Source organism: Furipterus horrens, unplaced genomic scaffold (genome assembly GCF_987537825.1).
Source record: "Furipterus horrens unplaced genomic scaffold, mFurHor1.1.pri manual_scaffold_6, whole genome shotgun sequence".
Lineage (NCBI taxonomy): Eukaryota > Metazoa > Chordata > Mammalia > Chiroptera > Furipteridae > Furipterus > Furipterus horrens.
Genome location: NW_028327176.1, coordinates 69,287,821 through 69,298,217, shown reverse-complemented (window position 1 = coordinate 69,298,217; position 10,397 = coordinate 69,287,821). Strand labels below are relative to the sequence as shown.

General features: G+C 43.4%; 1 protein-coding gene across 1 annotated transcript; it reads right to left on the bottom strand.

Annotated features, from left to right (window-relative positions):
* Positions 1–369: 369 nt before the first annotated feature.
* IL1B (interleukin 1 beta) lies at positions 370–9,709 on the bottom strand. Its single transcript, XM_090281723.1, has 7 exons — positions 9,644–9,709; positions 9,135–9,196; positions 8,573–8,624; positions 7,128–7,332; positions 2,671–2,829; positions 1,318–1,445; positions 370–602 (listed from the first exon to the last, which is right to left on the bottom strand). Exons 2-7 carry the CDS (start codon positions 9,179–9,181, stop codon positions 390–392), a joined length of 804 nt encoding a protein of 267 aa, XP_090137849.1. The 5' UTR covers positions 9,182–9,196; positions 9,644–9,709; the 3' UTR covers positions 370–389.
* Positions 9,710–10,397: the final 688 nt, after the last annotated feature.

The window sequence follows — 10,397 nt, the reverse complement described above, 5'->3', positions numbered from 1 at the left end:
CCTTGGCCCCCTTGAACTAAATTAAATAGACGAACCCATTAATAAATAAATAGATAATTTAAGTGGTTGCTCATCAGAAGCTGGTGCAAAAGACACAGAGTTTCTTTGAATCAAATGTGCAATGGTTTCTGCCAGTTTGGCTTTGTGTGAGAAGAGAGTGAGAGAGGCCTAGCTCAGCACAGGGGTCTGAGGATTGGCCCTGAGAGGAGGGGGCTGCTTCTCCTGGCTGGCGGTCTTCTTAGTATTAATGTAGGGAAGGCACCTGGGCACTGACTAAACAGAAGTGAAGTGTAGCCCACCACCATGGTCAAACCATTTTGTACCTCTTCTGCAGTCCTTGGGTTATGTAGCACATGTGGGTGCTGTGGGTGCTCTGGGTGCAGGTCTCCTCAGGGAGACAGGGTTTCTATGGTGAAGTCAGTTATATCCTCTCCACCTCTACTATTTCCTAGGAAGACGGGCATCTTTTCTTCTTGCGAGGTGCTAATGTACCAATCGGGATAGAGGGCAGACTCAAATTCTACCTTGGTCCCGTTTTGTGACTTGTTGAAGATAAATCGCTTTTCAATCATCTTCTTTGACTGAGCGTTGGGGTCTACTATCTGCAGCAAAACAGAAGTAAGAATTTTTGTGAGGAAAGGAACAAAGACACTCTCATGAAGACGTTCCTCTGAGTCAGAGAGGAAACCAAAGAATCAGGACCAGGAACCAGATTCCTGAGTTATCTTTGTGACCTCAGCTTCCCATGTGGTGACTGAAGAAACTCTTACTCTTTTCTGAAACTGAGTATCAAATAGCAGGTGGCATAACAGAGGTGGGGATTTTTTTTGAAAGTAAAAGTTAGGTTAAAGCTTCTAGGAGTCCCTGGTCCAGGGACTTTTGCTCTATTTTTTTTTTTTTTTTTTTTTTTTTTAGGTCCTTAGCTAGAATGTCTTCAAGTTAGAAATGAAACATTTGCTGGGAAAACTGGAGGGTGGAAGGAATTGTGATTTGGGGACTGGAATGGAGATGACAGTAGGTGACAGGTCTCTTGAATTGATTAATTTTCCAAAGTGTCATCTATCAAATGGAGCAACCCTAATGCTGCATAACCTGTTAGGTGGTAAGAGTGACAGGGCATAATAACGTTGGCGAAATGATGTAATTTTCTGCAGTGGAAGTGAAAGTTGTGTGCATTTAACAATTAAATTTATTTACATTTCTGCAAAACTATCAGGTTTTCTGGGGGTGAGGAGAGAAGGTGGTTGACTTGGAAGTCAGTGATGACTAGAGGTGCTTCAGAAGAGCTGAGAAGGGCCCTCAGCCTCTGGTACTTACCTCCAGCTGCAGGATGGGCTTCTCGTCCTTCATCATGCAAGACAAGTACAGATTATTTTTCTTGATACCCAAGGTCACGGGTATTTTGTCATTTTCGTCTCCTGGCACATATCTCATAGAGAACTCCACTGGAGAAAGAAGAGGGGCTTTGTGGTCAGGGAAGCATAGCAGTGCAGGGTTGGCCCAACCAATGGACCCCAAGCCCGGAACTCACACAGCCACACCTCCTCTGTGGGAGCCTCCCTACGATTCTCACAGACCATAATAAGGTCAGTTGGTTGATTCAAGTTTTCCCCAAAGAAGGTCTAGGGGCTTCAGAGAACCTCATCACAGTGGCCATGAAGGATTGGGGGTCTAAACTTTTAAAGACTGATGGAAGGAAGAAAGCCATTTTGTCACTGGCCGGTGATGCACCCTCATGAACAGAACAATTTGATCTATGTGACAGGCAAGGAAAGAGGTCAACCTGGGCTCACTAAAGAAATCAGGCACAAATCTATTTAAGAATGTAGAACAGCAAGAGGAAAGAACTTGGGTGAGGAGAGGCTTAGCAAAGGCAGACACTCATTTTAATCTTCCTTAGTTACAACGGTCTCACGTGGAGGCCCCAACGTCATGCTCACAACCCAGTTCTAAAGAAACACGAATTGTCCTGGTCTGGATGAGAGCAGGAAGCTTCCCCCAGTGATTCCTGTCTCCAGGGTCAGCAGCCCTGGAGGAGAACAGGCTGCTCCTTTCAGCTGCTCCCTTGGCTATACCCATGCACACAGGGTTCAGCCATGGTGGCAGGGTGCCAGGCAGATCCCACAACGAAGAGGATCCCCAGACTTGGAATATTTGCTAGTTATAGCAGAGAGATAAAAGTTCCTGCCTCTCAGTGAAATTTCCCTGTAAGGACTCATCTGGTATTGGGTGGGAAGGATGTTGGGGGCACAGGGGCAGGGCTGGGAATGGGGATGGACACATTATCTCTTCACCATTCTACTTTCAACCTCAACAACAGGAAGAAAAAAAAAACCCACAGGCAGTTAGGTCACATCCATCAAATGACCCCTTTCTATGGAAGCAGTGACATTGTGCTGTCATTAAATGACTCGGCTGGACTTTGGTCCTGGGTGTGCTTGACCAGTCTAATTTCTCATAGTTATATCTCTTGCCAGAAAATGAATGCACTAAGGGAATTAATCTGGTGTCATTGCTGGGGCCCAAATAAAAAGCTGTATGTTTTTAATAACATGGTTTTTTTTTTCCCACTGATGTTGATAATTTGCCTTAATGTTCTACTTTGTTGAAAATGTGGAGGATAAGCGAGCTACCAGGATGCCAAGAGAAGAATCAAGATTTCCCACTTACCTTGTAGGTTCATATCCTGTTTAGTGAGGTGAAGAGCCTGCAGCTCATATGGTCTAGACAGCACTAGGGATTTTTGGTCTCTGTCATAAAGTCTGCAGTTCCGCAGTTGTCGAGGTCCATCACACGTGTAATTGTCATCCCATGTGTCATCGATGGGTTCTGAAATGTGGAGCATGCAGTGTTTAGGTAGAAAATGAGAAGGGCAGGCCTGATGATGGAAATTGGAGGACACGCACAGCTCAAGAAATTGTAACGTGGTAGGGAGGAAGTTGGGTGGGTAAGACCATTGGATGTGGCACCATCAAACATGGGTTCAAGCTTCAGTGCTATTGCTTGCTATGGACAAGAAGTAGAGTGACTTATGCAAAATGGCAATCTAATAACACCGGCCCAATAAAGGAGATAACATAGGAGGAAGTACTCTGTGAATGATGGAATGATGTGCAAATCTGAGTAGTTATTAAGGTCTTATTTTGAGAATAGTTTCAACTAAAGAGATGATCAGTTTGGCTTATAGGCTTCTTTGTTTTCCTATCATTGATGGGCCTAATATTTTGAAAGGTATTGATGAAACAATGTTCAAATCTGTAGAAAGCTTTGTAAAAGTTTATCTGAATCAAGAATTTGAGAACATGCCCAGAAGCAAGATCTCAACGGATTGAGAAAATGGTCCAGGGAATGACAGTTCTGCAGTTAATTTTATACATTAGAATCAAAGGGCCTTTGTAGTTTTCCCTGGTATGGTGATTTCAATTTTCTCCTAAAGTCTTGGTAAGAAGAAGGGGAAATTACCTCTCGGAATCCTTAGAAGAGCCCTATGCTTGCTTCTGTTTCTCTTCTTTTCCTAAATCCCATTTCAGTTTTCTACAATCCTTCTTAAAATGACCTGGCTTTTTACCATAAAAGCAGACTCCTCTTTCCCCTTGACAAGAAGGCTTTTGGTAAGGTCTGACAAAATTGCTTAATTGCTGGAGCTTAAATTCATAATTTTAGTAGCTTTACCCTTTTCTTCGTTTTGGATAGTTTTAGATAATCAGCCAAAGTGCTAGCCTCATATGTTCTATCAGTTAAATCAAATTCCTCTGTGAACCCAGCAGTCTTGGAGAAGATCAAGGAAATCTTTACTTAGATTCCTTAATTCTGTTTTAGTCCAAAAAATCTACATAATTGCTAGTCCCCCATACCTGCACTGGCTTTTCCCTAAGGGGGTCTGCCAATATTTCTAGTCTTCCTAGTTTATCCTGTTCTCAGTTTCCTCTAGGCCATTAGGGAGGGGTGGTGAAGAAGATGTAGGGAGAGAGGAAGGGAGGGCAAGTCCATACAAGAGAGACTTCTTTTACATGGGTGGGTACAGAACAGTGAACAATGAACATTTATAGCATGTAGAGCCATAGAGATGATGTATGGGGATAAGATGACAATGGGGGGTTCTGTGCTTTCCTGCTTCGGCATTATAAAAGTGTGTTCTCCTAGAAGTATAAGACAATGGATAAAACTCCTTAAGGCAAAGAGTGACCTTGCTAAGGAAGCTTTAGGCCTGAGACTTGATGGCCCCCATGAGCTGCCCAGCTAGCAATTTGTAATCAGAACAAAGGATATGCTTGGAGCACCAGGTAACCAACCTTTATGTCTGTGTTCCCAGATGAGTCAACTGTTTAATTATAATGCATTAGAATTTGGTATGGGCCACTGTGTGTCTTCAGAGTTCCTCAGATACTCCCACAAAGATTTTTAGTTACCTCAGAGTACCTGAGATTTGGGCTCGGTGTACTAAGTGCCCCTTTTATTTGAAACTGAATGAATTCAGACTCTCATTTACCTGGCAAATATTTGTGCAGACACTCAGCAAGCAATTCCAATGAAAAGCCAAAATTAAAAGCAGTCTCTCAGATATTTGCAAATGATACATTCAGTAAGAGGTTACTATCTGTAATATATAAAAATCTCATACAACTAACCATCAAACAGACAAGCAATCCAATTAAAAAATGGGCAAAGGGACTAAATAGACTCTCTTCCAAAGAAGACATACAGATAGCCGGTAGATACATGAAAAGATGCTTAACATCATTAATCATCAGGGAACTGCAAATTAAAACCACTACAATGAGAAATTACCTGACACCTGTCTGCATGGCTATCATCAATAAATCAACAAACAACAAGTGTTGGTGAGGACGTACAGTGTTGGTGGGAATACAGATTGCTGCGGCCACTGTGGAAAATGGTATGGATATTTCTCAAAAAAAAAAAAAAAAATAGAAATGGAAATACCATATGACCCAGCAATTCTACTTCTGGGGATTTATCCAAAGGAATCCAACACTAATCTGAAAAGATATGTTCACCTCTATGTTCATTGCAGCATTATTCACAATGCCCAAAACATGGAAACGACCTAGATGTCCATCTATAGAAAATTATATAAAGAAGATGTGGTACATATATGCAGTAGAATATTACTCAGCCATAAAAAAATAAAATCTTGCCATTTATGACAACATGGATGCACCTAGAGGGTATTATGCTATGTGAAGTAAGCCAGAGGAAGACAAATGCCATATAATTTCACTTATATGTGGAATCTAGAATACAAAATAAGTGAACAAACAGAAACATAGATACAGAGAACAAACTGATAATTACAGAAGGGAGGGGGGTTGGGGAGATGCGTGAAAAGGTGAAGAGATTAAGAAGTACAAATTGCCAGATATAAAAACAGTCACAGGGATGTAAAGTACAGCATAGGGAATCGTCGGCAGCCGTCTGTCTCGAGAGACGATGGTGTAGCTTCTTAAGAGTCCATCTGCACCGCCGAGAATGGCTGTGCAGTCCGACTCGGGAGTGACACGGTATCTGTCTCCTCCTGTGCGATGACGCTGAAGCTACAGAGCCTGGGCAGGGTAATATGGAGGGTCTGCTGTTGCCCATGCAGCAGACCCCCCCTCTCTTCGCAGCTGAAGGGTCCAAGGGAAAGACGGAGTCAATACAGCTTGGCTTCAGGTGCGCCGCAGGAGTTGCCGGTGTTGACTACAACGTCAAACCGCCTTAGGGACTCCGGCTCCGGATTTTCTGTCGGGGTTTACTCCCTTAGCCCTTCCCCTGAAGAGGTATGCCGCAAGGCAGCGGAGGTTTTTTGGAGTCAGAGTTTTCCTTCTCTGATGTACCCTGACTGGAAGATCGAACCAGCGACACTTAGCTCGCAGGCCGACGCTCAATCCACGGAGCTAAACCAGCCAGGGCAGCATAGGGAATAGAGTCAATAATATTATTATAATAACTATGTATGGTGTCAGGTGGGTACTAGACTTTTAGGGGATCACTTCATAAGGCATATAAATATCTAATCACTATGCTGTACACCTGAAACTAACAAAATATTGTATGCCAATTATAATTTTAAAATAAATTTTAAAAAGTCAAAGCAGTTGTCCATTTTTCTCCTGTCCTTGGATTACCTCAACACTTATAGTGCTACCTCAAGGGTTTTCTAAGAACAACTCAAATTAAGTCAGGATCTGCTACCTCAAGCAAAAGGGAGGCCTAGGATTCCAAGAGGAAACTCACCCAAGTTCACCTGATGGGAAGTGGGAGCCAGTGGAGCTCAATGGGTCCCTGCTAGTACCTAGCTCTGCGTCCAGGTTCCAAAGGTGATCCTGGGTGGGCTGCTTTAGAATCCTGTTGGCTGTGCCAGATAAATGTTGACAAAAGAACATCCAATTCTGTAGAAAGCTTTATAAGAATTTATCTGAGCCAAGATTTTGAGGACATGCCTGAAGCACACTATCAACAAATTGAGAAAATGCTCTGGAGAAGAGCAGTTTTCTAGCTTATTTTATGCATTAGAAGCAAAGGAGAAAATGTAAGGAGGGTTACATGAAATCCATTGGTGGTAGATTAAGGAGGCAGGAAAAAGCAAAGTGGGAAAATCTCTAATATTGGATAAAAACAAAATGGAAAGACACATACTTCTTTTTCATGGGTGGGTACAGAATAGTGAACAGGTAACATTTATAGCATGTAGACATAGAGATGGTGTGTGGCGATAAGATGACGATGAGAGGTTCTGTGGGCTCCTGCTTAGGTGCCTGCAGTTGTGCCTCTGAGGGGTAGGGAAAGAAAATTACTTTGACCTTTCAAAAGTGTGTTCTCCTAGAAGCATAAGAACAATGGACAGAGCTCCTTAAGGCAGAGTGATCTTCCTAAGGAAGCTATAGGCCTGGGACTTGATGGCCCGCCATGAGCTGCCCAAGTAGCAATTTATAATCAGACCATCCTGGGTGGTACTCTGTGTTACCAAGCTTCTCAGCCCTGCCATGTTGCCCCCTAAGCTTGTCAGGTCTACTATGTCACCCCTTTTCATTCAAAAGGGTTTCACCTTTGGGGGAGTTTAATTGACTGTTGAGTTATGGAAGCTGAGAAGGGAATGAGCAGAGCCCTTAGCTCTCATTAAGTACCTTCTTCAAAGATGAAGAAAAAGAGGCTCCTCAGGTCGTCACCCTGGAATTTCTGTGGGCAGACAATGGGCACTTCCCTCAGCTTCTCCTCAGCAACCGTGATAGACACGACCCGCCTGAAACTCCTGTTGTAGAGCTGGTGGGAGACTTTCAGCTGGATGTGCCCATCTCCCAGAGAGCTGAGGTCCAGGTTTTGAAAGCAGAACTGTGGAAAGACCAAGGAAGCGATCGTATTAACGTGGTCAGGCCAGAGAACTCTCATTTTGTCATCAGAGGGGCAGAAGGGAGCTTAGAGATAACCGAGCCTCTAAGGACAAACTCTTGCCTCTCAGAAACCAGAGAGATTAACTGGCTTACCCAAGGGCACGTGGCAGGTTAGAGTCCAGAATGTGGGCTTTCTGATGCCCAATATGGTATTCTTTTAGGATAAATCCCATTTGTACCTCGTGTATCTTTTTATACCTGCTCCACTAACTGTAAACTCCTTACCTTTTTATATGTCATAGCTTTTTGTATCCCTAATGCTCTAACACTGAGCATTTAATTTTTTTATGTCAGTGATGATTGTAAATTTTGTATATATCTGTGCTGATTCAACCAGTTTTTTACTATTCTAAACAAATTCTTTTTTTTTTCCAGAACGCTGTTTCATAAGCTTTCTGCAAATATGTTAAAAGTGGTTACTATTTGTGAAGTATGTTCCCACTTTGCTGTTATTCAGAGAAACTGTGTAACTGTATTGGGGCTTACCTGAAGTTGTCCTAAGGCATGACAATGGTTTAAAAGCTTGAGGGAGAGTTAAAGAGACCTCTAATGGCACAGAGAAATGCTAACTGTGAGACAAGCTCCTGCCCAGAGCAGAGGCTCCACATGGCAGAGAGCCCCAGAGAGCTGAGCTGCTGGGAGAGGCGAAGGGCCAGACAGGAAGCCACGCACCACCCAGGGGGGGACTAAACCAGTTACACTGGCTTTGAAACATTTCAGGTGAGGCCCGAGGCCTGAAAGAGTGAAATGACTTGTCCAAGGTTAAGTAGGAAGTGGATGAGTTTCTTTCCGCTTCCAATTCATCTTTTTGTTTACATTAGTACATCTTGTTGTCATAAACTCCACCCCTGGGAGCAAAAAACAATTTCATCTTAAAGAGGGCAGATGTATTCAGGTCATCTTCTCTGGGTCTCAGAACTTGGCCCCAGTGAGTAATGGAGGCTGAGCCTCTCTCCTGAAAGGGGAATCAAATCTGCGTTGAAGCCTTGATTGTCTTTCTGGCATTCCACAGCAAACCTTCTAACCAAGCCACAGTGAGTGACTGTGTGGCGCAGGAGCTGCACAGTAGCCAGGTCAGCATGCAGCATAGCCTGTACCCATCTTACTGGAAAGTGGGAAAGTCATTCCATCCCCCAGGTCAAAGCTCCTCCATGGGTTGGATGCTAAGCTCATGGTCTCACCTTAGTCTGTTCGGGGCCATCATCTTCAAAGAACAGGTCACTCTCATTGTCACTGTAAGAAAAACAGAGACACTGCTCAGTTATGTTTACTTTTTCTTCCTGCAAGCAGTATTTATTGTCAATAGGCAACTGCAAGCAGCAGGTCCCTTAAAGCTTCTGGAAGCTGGCAAGTTCCGTGGGGATATGCATGGAACCCAGAGGAGGTGGGGCAGGCAGGTGCTCCCCATGGGATCCTGGAACCTAATGTGCAGCCCAGTTAAAATCTGAGCTCTGCCTGTCACTGAAGCCAAACTTTGCCAAGAGGTCCTTTGTACTGTCCATCTGGAGTCTTCTCTTCCTGCTTGCCATCTGCAGGAAGCCCCTGTAGCAGTATTGGCATGCCTGTGGTTCCTGAGGCTGGACTTGTCATGGGAAATCAGCATTTAAACCACGTAAATTTGGAACCCTCCTTGCCACCGAAAGGTGCAGTTTGGGGAACAAAACTGGTCTCCATGCACAGACAGCACTTCACTGATGAAAGGAGAGCCCTGCTCACATTATTGGTCTCAGTCTCCCCACTGACCTGTAGTAAGCCATCATTTCACTGGCGAGTTCAGGTACTGCCGACATGGCTGCTTCAGAAACCTGTGTAAAGAGGGGGAAATGAGTGACCACTTGCTATGCAGGCCCCACAAGGGCTGCCTTCATAGGTGAGTTTCCCTTAGCACCTAGTACATGGCCAGCATGCAAAGAAATGAGCTTTGGATGAACGAACAAATACATGAAAGAGCCATCCTTTGTGTCTAGAGGGAAACATTTGCTAAATCAAACGCATATCAGGAGTGCATCTGTTAGGAGGTCTGGAGCAGAGGCTTTGACGCTGACCTCTCAGGTGTCAGCTGCTATAAGCAGTATTCATTTCCAGAATATTTCACAAGTTCATAGCCTAACATAGCTGGCATTTGTGCAAAAAGCCTAGCCCTCAGGCAGCGAGGGAGAGAAAGAGACATAGAGAGGGGAAGAGACAGAGAGAGGGGAGGAGGCAGAGAGATTCCTTAGAACCTGGTCATAAAAAAGCGTAAAAAGTCATACCCAAGCAATGAAGACTGGCTGCAGAGAACAGAGTTCTGGAGTAGCTTGTTGTGCCTTGGAGAGAAATGAATACTGTCTGCCAATTTCTTCCTCACCTTTATAAGGCCTTCAAAAGCAGAAGTGGGGAGATGAGAAATTTCCCCTTTGGTTAACTGGCGTCACAACCAAGTTAAAAAAAATAAAAATAAAAGAGGATGGATGGTAACTTCTGGGAGAAGGTAAACAAATTCTCCAGATCATGGAAGTGCACATGGCAGTGATCTGAGACTCATCATACACATGTATCATCATGCAAATAATCATTGTCTTCTATAACCGTTATGCAGGTTATGTCAATATTTATGTGGGATTTTCCTACGTTGGAGAATGTATTAATTGGAATTTTGGTAGTTGTTGCAATGAATCTGTAGATTGCTTTGGGTAGAATGTACATTTTAACAATACTAATTCTCCCAGTCCATGGACATGGAACGTTTTTCCATTTCTTTGTCTTTTTCAATTTCTTTCATCAATATCTTAGAGTTTTCAGGGTACAGCTCTTTCACTTTAATGGTTAAGTTTATTCCTAAGTATTTTATTGTTTTTGGTGGTATTGTAAATGGGATTATTTTCTTTATTTCTCCTTCAGATATTTTGTTGTTAGTGTACAGAAATGCACCAGACTTTGTTTAATTCAGAGACCATGGAGTGCCTGCCTCAGGATAGCCCTCACATTTTATAATATGAATGAGTAGTTGGTCCATAACCAGTGCAT